General features: G+C 30.9%; 2 protein-coding genes across 2 annotated transcripts; one reads left to right on the forward strand and one right to left on the reverse strand.

The window, feature by feature from the left end:
- Positions 1–2,817: 2,817 nt before the first annotated feature.
- Positions 2,818–4,734, forward strand: LOC140893216 (uncharacterized). Its single transcript, XM_073302283.1, has 3 exons — positions 2,818–2,951; positions 3,075–3,140; positions 4,407–4,734. The coding sequence occupies exons 1-3, from the start codon at positions 2,901–2,903 to the stop codon at positions 4,452–4,454; spliced, it is 165 nt and encodes a 54-aa protein (XP_073158384.1). The 5' UTR covers positions 2,818–2,900; the 3' UTR covers positions 4,455–4,734.
- A 6,377-nt stretch (positions 4,735–11,111) lies between these two features.
- LOC140892141 (auxin-responsive protein SAUR50-like) lies at positions 11,112–11,915 on the reverse strand. Its single transcript, XM_073300900.1, has one exon. The coding sequence runs from the start codon at positions 11,834–11,836 to the stop codon at positions 11,516–11,518; it is 321 nt and encodes a 106-aa protein (XP_073157001.1). The 5' UTR covers positions 11,837–11,915; the 3' UTR covers positions 11,112–11,515.
- Between the last annotated feature and the right edge of the window lie 7,271 nt (positions 11,916–19,186).

A 19,186-nucleotide genomic window follows, 5' to 3' on the forward strand; every position in this document is an offset into this window, starting at 1 on the left:
ACCAAGCAATGAAGTTATCATTGCTGACATCATCATGCAATGGAGTTATCAACTTTCTCACACCAACTTCATCTCAATTCTCACCATTGAACATGCTCTAATTGATATTGTTTTGTAGTAATTGCTGATTGTGTTTGTAAAGGCCCGATAAAAAGAATTAGGATCGAGTATCAAAGATTTCATATATTATTATTGTGCCCCGAAATTTCAAATAAGCAATTTCTAAATTCAAAAAATTCTTATGGTAAATTTGAGTTAATAAAAGTATACTATGAAAGTTCAAATTTTTTCATAGAACATAATATTTATAAACCACACTAATATTGTATGCATCTCTGTAGTTTTAATTCGGAATTTATGTGGTAATATACATATATATACACACACATATACATATATACACACACACACACATATATATATATATATATATATATATATAGTTTTGACCTCGCGCACCCTAGACGTACACTTGTGCCCAAAATAACTCCGATTACTTTGAAATTTTAACGGTAGGGTCGTCTCAAAAATGCAAATCCAACAATATATCATATGATACAAATTTCAATCTCAGTGGTCGAAAATGTAAAGATGGTCGGAAATTGCATATTTCACCTAATTTTCGGCCATCTTCAAATCTCGGTGTTCTTTTTTCTTTATGCATATTTACTGTTCCATTGATTAGAAAAAATTTCAAAATTGAATCAGTGAGTCGAGTGATCAAATAACATTTGGTGATTACATCTAATAAATCAACAAAATCGCTACAATATATATATATATATATATATATATATATATATAATATTTTGGGTAAAATTATTTATGAACCGAAATATAAAAATTCGATGTAAAATAGTTTATAACATAAATATAAAACAAACCCAGCCCATACATTTGCTAGAGCAAGCCTGGTTTTATATCTATACTAGTACACTGAGCACATATGTTATATGTGCACAAAATATAATTTTATAAATTTGAATTAATTTATAATTTTTTCTTTCATTAGGGTAATGAGATAGTAGTGGTTAAAAATTAGGATAATGAAATAGTTGGAAGAAGAGGTGAGAAGTTTTTGAATAATGATTTACTTGGTAATTTAATGAATGAACAAAAATACCCTTATTTATTTCATCCAATAAAATTTGTTACAACAAAATTATTTCAATAAATTTAAAAACTAAAATGATTTGTTACTTATGATCAATATCTTAAATATTTTCTTGAAAAACATCTCAGGTTGCGTTTGAATGAAAGAAATATTTCAAATTCATGGATTTCGATTCTATTTAATTGTTAACAATAAAACAATACATCAAATTCTAAATCTATACACTACTTATTTACACATTAGTTATATAAAGTAGAATGTATTTCAAATGAATTCATTATTGGATGAACTTGAAATCTATCATAACTAACATGAAATATCATATAAACATGAAAAGATTAGATTTGAAATTTATTTTACTACTTCTATATACAACAAAAATACATTTGAATATATTTGAAATCTATGGATTTAAAATCCTTATATATATCCAAGCACAACCTTAAAGAATTTTTTAAGAAAAATTTAATTACATGAAAATTTGTGCACGTGAATTATCGCGTGCGTGATTTGCTAGTTATTAAATATGTTTGAAATGATGATATGGGTATATTTTGAAATCTGTTAAAATGGGCAAATGTAATTTTTCTAATGAGTTTATCTATTATAATATAGTAAATATATATTTTTATGAGCGGTTTTTTACATTCTAAGGGAAAAAAAGGAACAATTACTAAATGGGGAAATAGCCATTTTGGTCCTGTAAGTTGCATTTTTTTGGTTTTTGATCCTGTATCTATTGAAAGTAGGATAACAGTTCTGTAACTTTACTTTTCATGCTATTTTGGTCCCATTTACACTAGAGTAAATTATTTTGACTTTGAATTGTTGACTAGGCGGTTGAGTTATTTGACATTACATTATTTTAAATGTGTTGGCTGCCATATAGACTAACTAATTAATTAATTAACTTTCCAAATGGATTAGTAAAAAAACATGAATAATAATAATAATAATAATAATAATAATAATAATAATAATAATAATAATAATAATATCATATACATGCGGTCAAAAACATCCCAGACGGTAGCCCTAAATTTTGAAATCCTCATTTCTCAAGTCGCAAATTCTAATCCACCCATGAACACTTGATCGATGACCAAAATCGATTGAAATTCATAGAAACCAAAAGCTTTTCAAAGAATATCCAAAAGGAAATGATGATTCAACCTGTAGATGAATACGATTAGTTTGGATATTCTTTGAAAAGCTTTTGGTTTTTATGAATTTCAATCGATTTTGGTCATCGATCAAGTGTTCATAGGTGGATTAGAATTTGGGACTTGAGAAATAAGGATTTCAAAATTTAGGGCTACCGTCTCTGGGATGTTTTTGACCGCATGTATACGATATTATTATTATTATTATTATTATTATTATTGTTATTCATGTTTTTTCACTAATCCATTTGGAAAGTTAATTAATTAAATAGTTAGTCTATATGGCAGCCAACACATTTAAAATAATGCCATGTCAAACAACTCAACCATCTAGTCAGCAATTCAAAGTCAAAATAATTTACTCCAGTGTAAATTGGATCAGAATAGCATGAAAAGTAAAGTTATAGGACTGTTATCTTACTTTCAATAGATACAGGACAAAAAACAAAAAAAGATGCAATTTACAGGACAAAAAAGATGCAATTTACAGGACCAAAATGGTTATTTTTGCATTACTAAAATGTATTTATTCCAAAATTGAAAATACCAAATCTTCCGGGTGATATGTGTGTTTTGGTCAATTAATTTCTTACTTTCAGACTCTCAGTCGGAACTCTCATTCGATGGCGGCGCCACCTCCGGGACTGTACTCCGGCACCAGCACCCTCGCATTGGTATTCAAGATCTTTTATTTTTCCAAAACGATCTAGATTTCTTGCTCAACTTCAATTTTATACATTTCACGTTTGTATGGTTGAATATAAAATCCCCGCGAATCATGTATTGATCAATGGCAGGTGGCGCGCGCGTCAGCTCTCTCAATCGGGCTTGTTTACGGAAACGTGAAGCTTAAAATCCTCAAGGTACTTTTGATCTCGTCCCTGTATTTTTGTTATTTATGTAGTGATTCGGGGTCAAGTAATTTCCATTGATTTGTGCTGCAACTTTCATCAGTTTGGGTCAATGTGTTGACTTGTATCGATCTGGTGTTTGGGTTGAAGTATCGAGAAAAAAAATTGAAATTTCATGTGATGTATTTCAAGAAATACATGTACTTTCATTCTCTCTGCTTCTTTTCCACCTCGAATTAGGAGGATGTTACAATTGAAGCTGGGAAAAAAAAACTGATCCAATAAAGGAATGAGGAAACTGGGATTTTGATTGCTGCTATTTTGTTTAGTTATAGATAACTTATACTGACATGACTATCTTCTGTTATATGGCGATGAATTGTAAATGAACATCTTCTCGGGAATGTGAGTTACAAATTTTTGTGTCAGCATAGTGAAGAAAGTGAGTGCAGACTTGATGTTCCATTGTTTGTTTCGACAGCCTTGTCTGGTAATCGCTGTCTTTCGACCTGCGATTTCTTTCGTATCTGGCTGTGGTGTTTGAAATGGCTGCAGCTGATCATGATCGTTTTAATAGAACCTTTTCCATTTAAATCCCAATCATTTAAATTTCAAATGATCGATTGCTTAGGATTAGCTGCTTTCCATGATGCTCAATGTTCTATCATTAGTTGGACGTAGACGTTGCTTGTATTTTTGTTTCCAATTGGGTTTTGCGTTTATATATATCTATATACCTGAACATAGCATCCGGAGAGGACTTCCAACCATAGTTAAAAATCACCACCTCTCATTCTTTTCTAATCCTGTAGTTCTTGAATAATAAAACCGTGAAAGTGTTGGGCTGCCCTCAATATGAAATGTCACGAGTTTGATTCTTCGAAGAAAATGAGCAGACGGTTCGTTTACTGCTCATTGTTTTCTTAGCTGACTGGGGGTCGATGACTTCTGAAAATGTTTGTTTTCGATGTATTTTCTGAATGTTCATCTGTCATAAAGTTTTTCCTCCTCTCTTTTTCGTGCTTTAATATGTGCCTCGAGTCCTCGACATTCATTTACCGTGTATCATGATCAAAGTTTGTTCCTTTCATTTGCTTCATGTATTGTTTATTTTTCAAGACGCATCAACTCCATTCTTTTGTTTATTTGCATAGTTTTGGGAGTTTTGATGCATTTGGACATTTATTTTGTGCATGATATGGTTAACTTGTATGGTGATCGAAATGTCATGATAAGGAGCGAAAAGATCTAATATTTATCAATTTCCTATTTCGCCAGGCAAAAGCCAAATCTCACAAGACAGCCGAAGCAAAGGGACATCACTGATGGAAGCACATTTTACTTTTTTGGAGGCTGATGAGAAAAATTGCGTTTTCTTCTTCTGGTCTGATGAATATAGCTCCATTGCTTTTCTTCTAATTAACTGTTTGGTCCTTTGGTGGAATGTTTCCAAATGGTTTTAATTTTGGCTTGTGATTCTTCTTTTTTCGTTTCGATTTTCACTTAAAGATTGACAAATTCCAAAAGTGAGAAAACTGTAGTTTAATGGGACTGAATAATATTGTTGGATTCTGTTTTGAATGTCACGTGCCTCGTGTTCTCTTCTTCTTCTTTAGTTTTTTCCATTGACAAATATAGAAGGACTAAAATGAAAAAACCCTATAATAATACATCAGCATATACTTAAAATGACTGTTACACTTCTCATCTGTGAAGTGGAGCAGACAAACAAGGAACCAAGGTATATATCTTGCGCCGTACCAAAATACCGAATTATCGGGATATCATACCGAAATTTTTCGATATACAGATATTTTTTTAGTCTATCGAATTTTTTTTCGGTATGTATACCAAAATTTTGAAATTTCGGTATCGGTACTGGTATAATTTTTTCATACCGATATTTTTTGTACGGTATACCGAAAACCCACATGTCTTGCTATCTAATCCACCTGTCTTGGTACGGTATTTTAGTGATATGAATCTCTATCCCAACTCAAGAAAAAATATTCTCAACTCTAGACATAGATTTGATCTACATATCTCACGGATACATATCCGTGACAAGCCACAGTTGATCAATTGTGTGATTCCAACTTCCAAGTTGACAATGGGCTTTTAAGGAATTTGATCAAAAAATAGTAGTATCCCTTCGTTCCAAACGTTTTCATAAGTGGGCTGAAAAAATCAGATGCTTCTTCAATGGGATCCAATCTCACAATAATTTTAAATCCAAATACAAAAAGCAGACAAACATAGACTTGGTTGCACTCAAATTTCACATGATAATTACCTTTTTTCTTTTTCTTATAAATCATAACTTACACTCTCTCTTTTTTTTAAAAAAAAATGTAAATTTCACAAATTGTCACTTTCTTTTCCACATTTTGCGACACAGTGTAGTACTTGGTCTACAAACTACAAATAGACAGCTTTTAGCTAGAGTCGTTGCGGGTTTTCATATAAATTAACGTGTGGGTCGGGACTGTACGAAAATCAAATGATTTAAAAGCAAGAATTTGAATTGAATATTCTGGGTCAATGAAATGGGAACAACCGAACAAGTACATAGAAACGCGTTTGATATTGAATGTCATGTCTCTAGCTAGCTAATATTAACTAATGGTACCAAATTGTACTGTATGCCATTTGAGAAGATAGTCCACCTGACTTCAGGGTCGCGTCATTGGTCCAAATTCAAGTTCAATATATGTTATAGTGTTGGGAGGACTTTTAGAAAACATTCCTCCGCTTTTTTTTAACAAAATGAAAAACTAGGAAATGTTTCTTAGGGAATGTTTGCAACCACTAAAAAAAAAAGTGATTGTTAGCTTTTGGCTTAAAAAAATCATTTTTGTGTGTTTCGTAAACCTAGATTATGTGTTAGCTTAGCTTAACTTAATTGAAATTCAAAAGCTAGTCATGTGGTGATTATGATTCTTCAAATGTGATTCTAATAAGAAGGTCATTGTTAAAATCACTCCAATCACTTATTTATCAAACACTTCCCAACTTTGATTTTTAGATTTTCACATTTGTTTCCAAAAACTACCAACTTTTGATTTTTCTTAACTTTTTTATAATCTATAAATTAATCACTTTCACAAAAGCACAATCTATTTCAAACACTCCCTTAGAAACTCTCTTAAACACTACGTCTAAACCAATGTCGGGGATTAACTGCTTCTAAGAAGCGTAACATCGTCTTTAAGAGAGTGTTTGCAATAGATTGTGCTTTTGTAAAAGTGATTAATTTATAGATTATAAAAAGTTAAGAAAAATCAAAAGTTGGTAGTGTTTGGAAACGTACGTATGTTAAAATCTAAATATTAAAGTTGGGTAGTGTTTGATAAATAAGTGATTAAAGTGATTTTAACAATGACCTTCTTATTAGAATCACTTTTGGAGAATCATATCACCACATGACTAGCTTTTGGATTTCAATTAAGTTAAGCATAAGCTAACACATAATCTAGGTTTAAGAAACACACAAAAATGATTTTTTTAAACCAAAAGCTAACAATCATTTTTTTTAGTGATTGCAAACACTCTTTAAATATGAATACCAACTTGTCGCGAGTCTTACGATTTTATCTGACGATCAATCGAACACGTTGTCTTTCAAACATGCTAATCACTCTAGCATTTCATCGTGGAATTGACGAGGGACACACATATATGACATGTACTGTGTCGAATCATGTAATTAGATATATTTTTTAAATATGAATACTTCGAAGAATATATGATAACAGAATACTAATTTTAATTTTATTGTTGAATTTGCATATTAATGAATTTCCAAACTATGTTGATGTGTTATACTCATGCACATGTTATATTTTATCCGTCTCGTATATTTAAGTTAAATTTTCATTCTGTCAGTTTCAAATATACAATATACTTTTCATATTTAGTAGTATTTTTTCGCTCATTTACCAATCTATTCCTATTTAATTTGCTTTATAATATAATTACTACTACGTTTGTCTAGCATATTCAAGTTCATGTGTGTTTTCAAACAAATTAAGGAAATTCTAGGAAATGTAAATTTTGAATTGAACTTTCTATTTTTATCTTTATTTAACGAATGTTTCGATATGATCAAAAAATTGTTGAAAATAGTCAATGTATTTAATGATGAGATTATATTGGAGAAAAAAATTGATAAAATAACATTAAATATATAAGGAAATGAACTATATATTTGAGATTATTAAAAATGAAATGTGATATTTATATTTGAAACTGAGGGAGTAAGTTGTTTATTGAATTACTAAAACATGCGTTAAATAATAGTAGAATGAAAAATTTTCTTCTTAAAATTCACTTTTCCGTAACTTTACACGTGAATAACAAAAACAAACATATAAATCTAAATATCTAAGACGGGAGGAGCATATGTGTCGATGTGTGTGTGAAAAAGAAGGGATCAGGACCAGCGAAGGAAGTTGCACCACCTTCATTAAAATGCGCCCATATCCCCAAGTTGGTGTGCGTATTCATGAAAGACACCACGCACATGTGGTGAACCAATGGATTCAATTTTTTATTTAAAATTGGTAATAAAGTTCATCTACACTATCTGGTCATGAGATACTACGCCTTTAGTATAATAAGCAAATCATATAGATATGATAGTTCATATTTCGACATATGAGTATAATTAATATAGTGTTGATGTGACAAATAATGAATCGTCGCGGTTAGGATATTAGTCTTGAAGACGTGGTAAAATACATCAATTCTGAGGTCTTATCGATGTTATCTCATTGGGACAGTGCTCATTGCTCAATGGGTTATTCAATAGCTCATCTTGTCTGCATGCGTATAAACATGTCGCGAACAGATCTCACGTACGTAAAAAAAATGAGCCGTTGAATCTATTGTCATTATCAAACCAAATTCTAGTGTGTAACTAATTTTCTTCAACGACCACTGTTAGGTTATAAACTCATGAGGTGTCCATCCCAAAAGACTTGTCTATTGGGTGGGGTTGCCTCATGAGTTTATAACTAACTCTTTATTAGTTTAATATTTTAATGTGGGATATCATAACATTGCCGACCCCTTGAGAAGCCGACGTCCGCGGCGGCCTACTCTAGGCGGCTTTCACTCCTTCCGCTACGTCGGCTCTCAACGAGAGCATCAAATGTTAGGTTATAAACTCATGAGGTGTCCATCCCAAAAGACTTGCCTATTGGGTGGGGTTGCCTCATGAGTTTATAACTAACTCTTTATTAGTTTAATATTTCAATGTGGGATATCATAACATTGTCGACCCCTTGAGAAGCCGACGTCCGCGTCGGCCTACTCTAGGCGGCTTTCACTCACCTTTCAGTATTCAGTGCATGCATTCATGCACCTTAATTCGGCCTATAATTTTTCCAATTATCGACACTGATCCGATGGTAGCCCTTTTCTAGGTCGCCCCTTCCGCTACGTCGGCTCTCAACGAGAGCACCAAATGTTAGGTTATAAACTCATGAGGTGTCCATCCCAAAAGACTTGCCTATTGGGTGGGATTGCCTCATGAGTTGATAACTAACTCTTTATTAGTTTAATATTTGTGGGATATCATAACAACCACACATTTAGATTGGACCACGAATTAAATGTCATAGATATTACTGCTATATAATAAAAATAAATACAAATCCACCGTACACCTAATGTTTATTACAACAAATGTTTGTTGTACAATGTACACTTGCTTGTACTTGCCTAATGGCTGTTTAATCTAATATGTATTAGCCATATATAGGCCATAGGTTACATCTCCATCCAAAAATACCCGTAAAAGTAAAATTCTTGGAATTTTCAATCCAATTATGATAATATATATATATATATATAATTCGAACTCGAATCACTCTAATTGGCTAAATTTTTAGAGTAAAATGTCACAAAACCTATTTAATTCCTGACTATATCAATCAACAGAAGACATCAAGTTTATATTTTGTTTTACTACCTAATGAAAAAAGACAAGTTTTTTTCCTCACTATCATCGAAAGTCTTGAATGAGCTGTGCAATTTATATTTATACGAAAGGGCTAAATTTTGTTTCTTGTTTCGACTTACGCATTAACTAGCAAACGAGACAAGCATATTTCTTGCATTTCATTTTCGTGTTTGGTAAATCACGAGAAATACTTCCAATATAATGTGTGTGTATATATATATATATATATATATATATATGTATATGTATATATATAGAATCATCAAAATATGTATGATGCGTGAAATATATATAAGACTTGTTATATGCTATTTTCTCCTCTATGTGGTTAAATATTTTTCACGATATGAATTATTATTATTTTGTTTATTTTACCTTTAATTACTTTAATAATTAAGATGGCCTGAATTAAAAGGTGTCGGTTAATGGAAGTGGTTTTTCAATATACACGTATATACATAAAAGGATACTTTTTTTTTTTGCCATTAAGAATCATATCTTTTAGAAAATGTGTTGTAATTGCAAAGAAATCGCATTTGTTAATTGATGTAACATTCTTTATTATATTAACAGTTAATTAAGTTTATATATATCAATCAATGAAAATTGATATAAGTGTTGGAAAAGTTATTGAATGAATTGTAGTTGAAATGAGCTTGAAAGACTTATTTGAATTGTGTTGAGAAAGTTTGAATTTTGTGAAATAAATAGGAGGGAAAACTTGTTTTGGATTGTCTCACATTGGAATATTTCCAATGTATTTAACTCCGTAAATAACCCAAATTTGAGTTATGGGATTGGGCCCTTAGGGCACCGAATATTTTGTAAAGGAGCAAGATGTTAATCAATGAAACAAAGACATGCGAGCGGCCTGCGCGGCGCGGGGTGGGGTCTTATGATCCGATTATTATTTTTAGATAAAATTTAGTTTAAAATAATATTATAATATTTAATATTATTTTATTGCGCCTGAGCTGTAAGATTTTAACACTCGAGCGCAGCCCTCACCTACGAGTCAGAAGAGGGTACGGTATGTCGGTACGCCCGAGCGGTAATTAAAATATTACCGCTCGAGCGCAGAACCCCACATTCAAGACAGAAAGTTGGTCGATCGAGCGGTAAAATTTTACCGCTCGAGCGCGACGTCTGTACTCTGAAAAGTTGCGTCTTTTTTTGGGATTTTTCTGTCATGGGTTGCATCATTTGGCCTTCAAACGATTACATAGAATATCTGATAACTTTATAACGTTAGATTTCTGCTTTTCTGAAAAATTCTTCCCTCTCTCTCACAAAAGTCAAAATTGACACATATTTTCGTTTGACGAAGATCGAGATATTTGTTGTGTTGCTATATCTCGATTGTAAAGTCTTTGTATTTTAGTGACGATTAACGTTGAGCACTGTTAACGGATAATTTCGTCTTGCGGATAAAGAAAATCTTTCGTCTCGACTTGTTCGTTGTTGCTTCTATTATTGTTGTGGTATTGTTCAGAATTCGAAGTAGATCTTATAACAATAGGTAACGTGAAATGTTAAGTGTCATTTTATCACAGAAAACATTTTCTCTCTTTTAATTATACATATTAGAGAACTCTTTTCCGGGGTGAGTGACGCGAGTAAACTTTAGCAATCACTTCCATTCTCCAAATTTGTTATGGGAGGAATTTATAGGCTTTGCTGTCTATATTTTCTTTTATTTTCACATTGAATATAGCCCGGAGAAATTTGTCATTCAATCTAAAAAGTAAAAACAATGTAGCAAGGACAATAATTGGATTAAATTTTTTTTTTTCCACAAACATAAAATTATCAATTTCTGGTCAAGAAACGAACATCACGTCGAAAGACCCGCAAATGGTTGGAATTCAACGTTAGAATGCTATATTATCTCCCGTGACCCATACCATTTTGTCCATACAATGAATATGATATTGACTTGATAGAGAAATCACAGGGGGATTTAAAATTTTAAACAAAATTCATCACGTTACCAGTTTGACTATAATAAAAGGCAAATTTAATTGAGTCTATATTCAAATTTCAAACAACCAATCGTTCGTCAATTGATCATAACATGAGTAGAGTAGAAGTAGCACATAATTAATTTCCTCTCTCAGGGGGTGTGTTAATGAGCAAACACCACAACGAGGAAAAATCACAGAATCAGTTAAATTTTATACAAATCCAACCCCCACAAAAAATACTAATAATCAATAGTCATGGGTTGTTGGTTAAAATAAACATTTCTCCCCCAAAGAAGGGGAAAAATTTTAAAAAAAATGAAACCAAGAAAGATGTTTAAAAAAAAGACGAAAAAATCAGCACAAATCTGCTGCCTTAATCGTCTTTGGCCATCTCTCCCGATATTCCAAGAAACAATTTATCTTCTCATTCCCGATTCAAGAATTAGCCCAGATCTTCCTCATCTGAGCATGGAAGAGGTGAGAGATCTGAAAACGACTTCTTCGCAGGGGATGGTGAGACCCATGTCGTGATCGAATCCAAACTCTTCTTCTGCTTGTCTGAGAAGGACCTGGAAATCGGGATGAGTCAACAGAGAAATGGGCACGATGTATCGGCTCCGGTTCTGGCCGACGTACACGGCGAAGTGGCCTTTGGGGACGTCCACCGGCGGGCATTCTTCGGTGTCGTAGCCATTTTTCTTGCCCAAGCTGGAGCATCTCTTCAAGATTTGCCTCAGGGCTGTTGCCTGCGAAACTTTGGCTGCTTTCTTGATCGCCATTTTTCGATGTTTTGTTGATTCGGAAGAAGATTTGAGAATGAATGAAGATTTTGTATATGAAAGGGTTATGGATTTTTGGGGTGAGTGTGGTTTTGGAAAGGATAGAATGGTGAAGGTATTTATCAACCAAAGTTGGGGTGGGGTGGGGTGGGGCTAAGATATTGTGTTCATAGTTTTCTTTTCTTTTCGATATTGTTAATTATAGCTTATCTGTTATCAAAGTTGAGTATAAGATAAAGATTTGGATTCGAAATTTAATTTTAACAAAAATCTCTTCCCTCGACTCAAAAAAACTGAAATAAGACAGAGTGAGTATGTTTTCTGTTAAACTATTTCATATATTTATTTATTTACATATTATAAAAATATATTTGATTCATATGTATAATAAAATTAATATTTTACATTATCCTGAATCGAATCGAATCGAATCGAATGAAAGATATAAATTTGATACATAAAACGATCTCATAAAAATTTATATGTTTTGAAATTTGCAATAGAAGATATAGAATTTCTCGTTGTTCACATCAACATGTATTCGAATTATGTTTATATATTGGATTAGATCTTGAACATATATTCTGTGAGTACTAAAATGACAAAGAACTATAGTGAAATGCAACATATAATTATAATTGCATATGGAATTTGAAAATTCAAACAGCAGTTACTTTTTTTGTATATAATATATGTTTTTGTTTTTTGAGCCGGAGCTGAAGCCTAGAAATACCCATTTTTGCAGTAATTATATATAATTATTGCACCGAATTTGAAATTATATATTTTTTTAAAAAAAGAGTGGGGAATGGACAGAGCACGGGTTTTTGGGGTAGTGTGTAAGCATTGAAGAAGAAAAGAGGGGCCCAAGCCAATCTGGTACGGTCTTCTATGTTGCCGTTAGTAATGACAAATATGTACCCTTTCCAATCTTATTTAATCCTCATGGAAACCACTCACATGCAACCAATATATATATATATATATATATATATTTGGCAAATAAAATTTGGTTTCTTGAAAAAATATTAAAGATAATTAAAGAAATAGCCATGTCAAATCCCATCACTAAATATAAATAGTAGATATCATGAACGACTACATATTAGTTGATTAAAAAAATTTATTTATTGAGCAATTTTCTTGTGAGACTGTCTCATAGATCTTTATCCGAGATATGAGTCAAACCTACTAATGTTTACAATAGTAATTAAGTAATATTTTTGACATAAAAAATAATATTTTTTCATATGAAACCAAATAAAATATTCATCTCATAAAATTAACTCCAAGAGTTTTTATCTTATTTCATATAATATTTGATTCAATTTTCATAGTGGATCAGAGCTATAAAATTATTGAGTAACACTCCTGTGAGACGGTATCATCCGTGAAACGAGTCAACCCTACCATATTTATAATAATAAGTAATACTTTTAGCATAAATTATAAAACTTTTTAATTGATAACCCATACAAGAGATTCGTCTCATAAAAATGACCCTTGAGACCGTCTCATAGGAGTTTTTGCCAAAATTATTTTATATTATCTTTTTATCATTTCAGTGCACAATCATACAATATTGTCTTAAGAAGGGAAAAAAATGAAACTAAATTATGTCAATATCTAACTTAATTATTTCAAAGTCATAATATAATATAATATAATATAATATAATATAATATAATATTAAAAATAGAGAAAGACGATGTTTACTAAATTACTTCTGGTACAATGCTACAACCCTCGAGTATAATAACTAATTCTAGTGGCTGGCGTGAATGGGACTCAAAATATCATCGTCGAGGCAAATTTAATTTATTAGTGTGTATATATTTTTTCCCGGAAAATTTTAAAAAAGCAATAAATACGTTTTTTTTATTAATTCGTTATGAAATGGTGAATTTTTTCCATCAACAAATTTAGTGTATATTTTATTTTACAATAATTTAATTTGAACAATATCAAATTATATTTTGGATGAACCCCCACATGAACTCGTGTGAGCCCACTAACATGCGTAGCATGTACCAGTGGATATATCATTAACGGAATACTAGTTTTTTTTTCATTAATAAAAGTACGTACTTGGTACGTACACACTTTTATTCTTGTTTGACCGTTGCAAACCAAGTAGCCACATAAAAAAAACAAAGGCCAACAGAAAAGGTAACAAAAAGCCACTAAAGTTTATCCCACGATGAAAGTTTCGATTTTGATATCAATCATCGAGTATGAAACTCAATTATAATAAATAATTTCATATTAAAAAAAATCTAAATGACATAAACGTCCCAACAATTTTTATAAATACTTTTAAAAAATTTAAAACATTTTTAAATTAATGTGAATAGTGGAGGTTTAGCAAAATTACTGCAAACATCCACCACCTATGACATCTTTTTTTAGATTTGCTAATTTGAAAGATAAATAATCTAAAATAGTGACATGGTCAACTATTTTTTTTAAATCATTATTTTTAAAATAGTTGGCGATTTATCGTTCAAAAAAATGTTTTACTATTTTATGTTTTTAATTTTTTTTTTAGTATCACAAAAAATATTGTGAAGTATTAGTGTCAATTTTATGAGACATATGATATCTTTATGATCCAACCAAGTATTTTTTATGCCAAAATAATTATTTTTCACTCATTTATGGATCGAATCAACTTATATCACGAATATAGATTCATAAAACTGTCTAACTAGAGACTTACTCTATTCAAATATGTGTCTGGTTTAGTTTCGAAAAAATAAAAGGTACATGTATGTCTGTCAACTTTTTACTTTTTTTTATTTTTTTGTACAAATAATATCATTAAATGATAATAATGTGGAATAATAATAATTAGAATATGAAACTTTATTGAATTTTTGTACGCAAAATTCAAGAATTTATGTTTTTTATATATATATTAAAAAAATTCCTTTATTTGTTTAAATTTAAAATTATTATAATATATATATATATATATATATATATATATATATATATCTATAAAGAAGAAAAGAAGAAGATGTCAGCTTCCTTAGTGGAGGACTGGAGGGTTTGCACTTTGCAGTAATTTTGCAAACTCCACTATCCACGTTAATTTTAAATTTTTTTAAATTTTTTAACTTTTTAAAATTAATATATAAAAAAACCAATAGATAATGTATTATCGTTTATCAAGTGTAAAAAACAAAAAGAAAAGGAAAGAAAAGGATTTGGCTCATTTTATAGATTCTCAATTCGATACGTGTAAAGGAAAAAAATTATAAAATAAAAAATTATTGAAACAATATTCTTGATGGTTTTGTCTAAATTATTTTTAAAAAGATCAGAAGATTCAAGTATAAATATGTGGAGCGGAAAAATTAATTACTTATTAGTTCGATATATTTTCTCTAAATTATTTCTTAAAAAGTTTTATATAATTATGTTATTACGCACACGCAGTCTGAAATGATTAAATTAAACGATATCATTTTGTGTGAATGATAAGATTCAACATATCTTATCGAATTAGCTTACATCTCATATAAGTTTTACAATAATTAGAGTTTAAAATATATATACATGTTTTATTGCTATTTTTCTATCTAATATCATCTTATGAACTAAACGGTAACTATATATCTTATACAAAAACGACTAAATGCTCGACAAAAATTTCATTTTAATCAAGAATTTGTGGTAAAAACTCGATAAATGGCCTACTGAAGAAGCAGCCATCAAAATCAAGCATGTTGCAAGTTGTTGCAGTATGGTCCTCTTCCATTGAAACCAACAGCAGCAGAAATGCCTCACCACTGATTCAAATCCAACAGATAAATATCAGATATTATGTCGAGTTGTTAGTCTCTGAGTCGATTTTTTTTAAATAAAAAAAATTCAGTTCACAAATAAAGTGATCGGTATTTAATAGGTGAAAAATGGTAACATAAACTAACCGTTTTCGGCATAGTCTATCACACCAAAATTTCTTCCAATTTCGGCCCAACATCATATATATCTCACATGTAGAATTCATAACCAATATTTATTAGTTATCTCAACACCTCAGTACCAATTCACTCTTTTCCCCTACAACTAAATCTAATTAAATCAAGAACGGAGCCAAAAAATTCAATTAAAAAAGGGCGAAATGATTTTTTTTTCCCGACAAGAGATACTTGGCGGGTAAATCATTTAGAAGAAAAAAATATTATCGTAAATTTGAAAGATAACATACTATAGATGAGACAAAGTTAAAAGATAGACGCTTGAAATCGTCAGCGGCTTTGGATAGGAGCCTACGTCCTTGCTAATTATCGATTGTGCGCGTCATATCAGTATTAAATTAACACTTGCAAGACTACGTTATATAGATCTCCGATCTAATCCGACCCGTCTCATGAAAAAAAATAATAATATCATATTGACCCATCTCGCCGTAGATTTATTTACTCTTAAATAAAATATAAAGATCATATCAAGATTAGGAAAAACTGCAATTTTAGTCATGTATCTTTGTCACTTTGTGATTTTGGTCCTCTATCTTTTCATATTTCAGTTTTAGTCCTGCATGTTCCAATTTTTGGCAATTTAGGTCCTTTAATCTTCGAAAATGCTGATGTGACATTGTACACGTGAGCTTCACATCAGCACTGCATTGGTGCCACATAGCGTCCCATCGAAAAAAGGACTAAAATTGTCAAAAAAATAAAGATACCGGACTAAAATTAAAATCTGAAAATGTAGAGGACTGAAATCGCAAAGTGACAAATATACTTGATAAAAAAAACAATTTTCCCTCAAGATTAACAAAAATTTGAAAGAATAACATACCCTAAATGAGACAAAGTTAAAAAAGTGCCTAGTGCAATCGCCAGCCCCTCTTATTCAATCAACACATGCAAGACTCCTACACAAAACAAATCTCAAACTCCACTTAATTCTTGAAAAAATAAAAAGATCAAATGGATTCGTCTCGCGGTAAATGTATTTAGGCTCCGTTTGGTACCGTTATTAATAATCTATGTATAAAATTATCCTATCTAATCACACGTTCTTCTCATTATATTATTTATCCATCTATTAATTATAATTTTACATCAATCAAATCATTAATTATTTATCTTACATCAATCAAATCATTGAATTGAAATTACTATATTACCCCTTATAAATAATATTATTTATATTTTTTCATTATTATTAAAAGAATAATATGGTAATTTACCATTTTTATATAAATTTAATCAATCAAATCAAATAAACTATAATATATCAATCAAATCAAATCAAATAACAACTATCATTTTTTATTTATTTTTTATTATATTATATTACTTATTTATATATTATTCATCTCATCATCGTACCAAACTGAGCCTTGCTGTTTAAATAAAATATGAAGATCACAATAAGATTTGATGGAGACGACCATGATCAAGCAATCTCTTTCACCCTGCCGGTCCAGGGTGAGACCACATGTAAGTAAATTAGGGGCCACTCGCAAGATACGTCACCATCCCACTATATATTCATCATCACTGCAAAAGTTACGCATGTTCTGTGGCTGTGGATCCTAAAATATTATACACAAAATAAAGTAAATGCTTTTTGATGCTCCAATCCACTTAATTCCCCCTTTTGTTTTACTCATAATGTACCCTTTCAAGTCCTTGAAAGTACAGTTTTTCCCCCCTCTCAAATCTTCGAATCCTTCTTGTTTTTATACGTATATATCCCCATGCAATATCCGTATTTTTTTTTTAAAAATATAAGTTTGTTTATGACGTAGAAACCCGTAGCCGCTACCTTTCGATACGCACTGAATAAACCTTCGGACAAAAAACAAATACAAGTTTGTGTACCATGGATATGATCGTAGACCCGTTCGGAGGGTGTTACCACAAATATACCTAACATATGGGCTAAAATATTGTAATTCGTAGTACAGAGATATGTTTATATGCAAGATAAGAAAAATAATTACATTTTTGTTCGTGTTATTTGCACGTTTTTCATTTTTAGTCATGTTAATCGGTGAATTTATGGTCCTAGGCGAATAACTTAGACACATAAACAAATAATTTTTGGTGACACGACATTATATTCTGACTCAATGTATATAAAAATGTAAAAAGATAGGATCAATCTATCATCTTGTTGCCAAATATGGCATGCTGTAATGGCATTTTAGACGACCTGACTTTCCTAATGTTTTGTCTCCACCGAATACTTTACTTATATATCTCCTGGCAGTTGGCACACCTAGGGTGAAAAAGAACCAAATATGTTCGTAAGTTTTTCGAGTCGACTCGATAAATATTTGATTCGTATTCGAACTTATCGAACTCGAGTCGAATTCGAACATGTTCGAACTTTTTTTCGAGCCGAGCTCGAGCCAAAATTATTTTGTTCGATAGTTCGCGAATAGTTCGCGAGTCTTAATATTTAATTAATATAATATAATTATATAATAAATATATATACATTTCGAACTTTTTCGAACATTTCAAGTTTTTGCGAACTATAATATCCGAGCAATAGTTCACGAATATGTTCGAATATTTTGAGTCGAACTCGAGCCAAAATATTTGAAATTATCGAGATTCGAATCGAGCTCGAACTCAAATATACTTATATCGAGCTAAATTCGAGCCTTAAAAATCGATTCAGTTCGTTTGCATCCCTAGACACACCTCTCTTCTAGTTTACTGCACAAATCCATGGCCCAAAATAATTCATGAAAGTAATGATTTAATGGTTTATTTTATTTTATTTTATTTTATGTTTTGTTGCGTGTTTTGGCTTCTCTAAAATCTTCACCACATTGAACAAGCAAATTACCATGTAAGTGATGACAATACACGTCCCAAAATTTGAATTATGCCGAAACTTGAGCCCTTTTGCTAATTATAGAAAATCCCAATTGTTACATTTTTATTAGGAGTGTACTCAATATGGGAATTTACCAATCAATATTCCGCAATGAAGTGTTGGACTTCCCAAGAGTCTGAAAAGTGAAATCATCATTGCAAAGTTTGGGCAAAATGAGCACAAATTTAAACAAAATTCTATATTCAATTCAACCTCCCAAGTACGATCCAATGATTCGCAATAATTTATAAATGTAGGGTACATAGTTTTTGTTATTTTATTTTTTCCCCATATATAAAGTTTAATGTGGATAATTCGATGCATTAATAAGATTGAATAAATTTTCGAACTAATTGAATAGAATACAAATCATAATAATCAGGTAAACATGCATATTCAAACTTTATGCGGTTCATTTGAGAAAGTGTTGGCAAAAAAAATTCAATGTCAGACAATTGATCAAACTAAATATGTGAATGAACCAAGCCGCTTGTGAGT

Source organism: Henckelia pumila, chromosome 3 (genome assembly GCF_033568475.1).
Source record: "Henckelia pumila isolate YLH828 chromosome 3, ASM3356847v2, whole genome shotgun sequence".
NCBI classification, from domain to species: Eukaryota; Viridiplantae; Streptophyta; class Magnoliopsida; order Lamiales; family Gesneriaceae; genus Henckelia; species Henckelia pumila.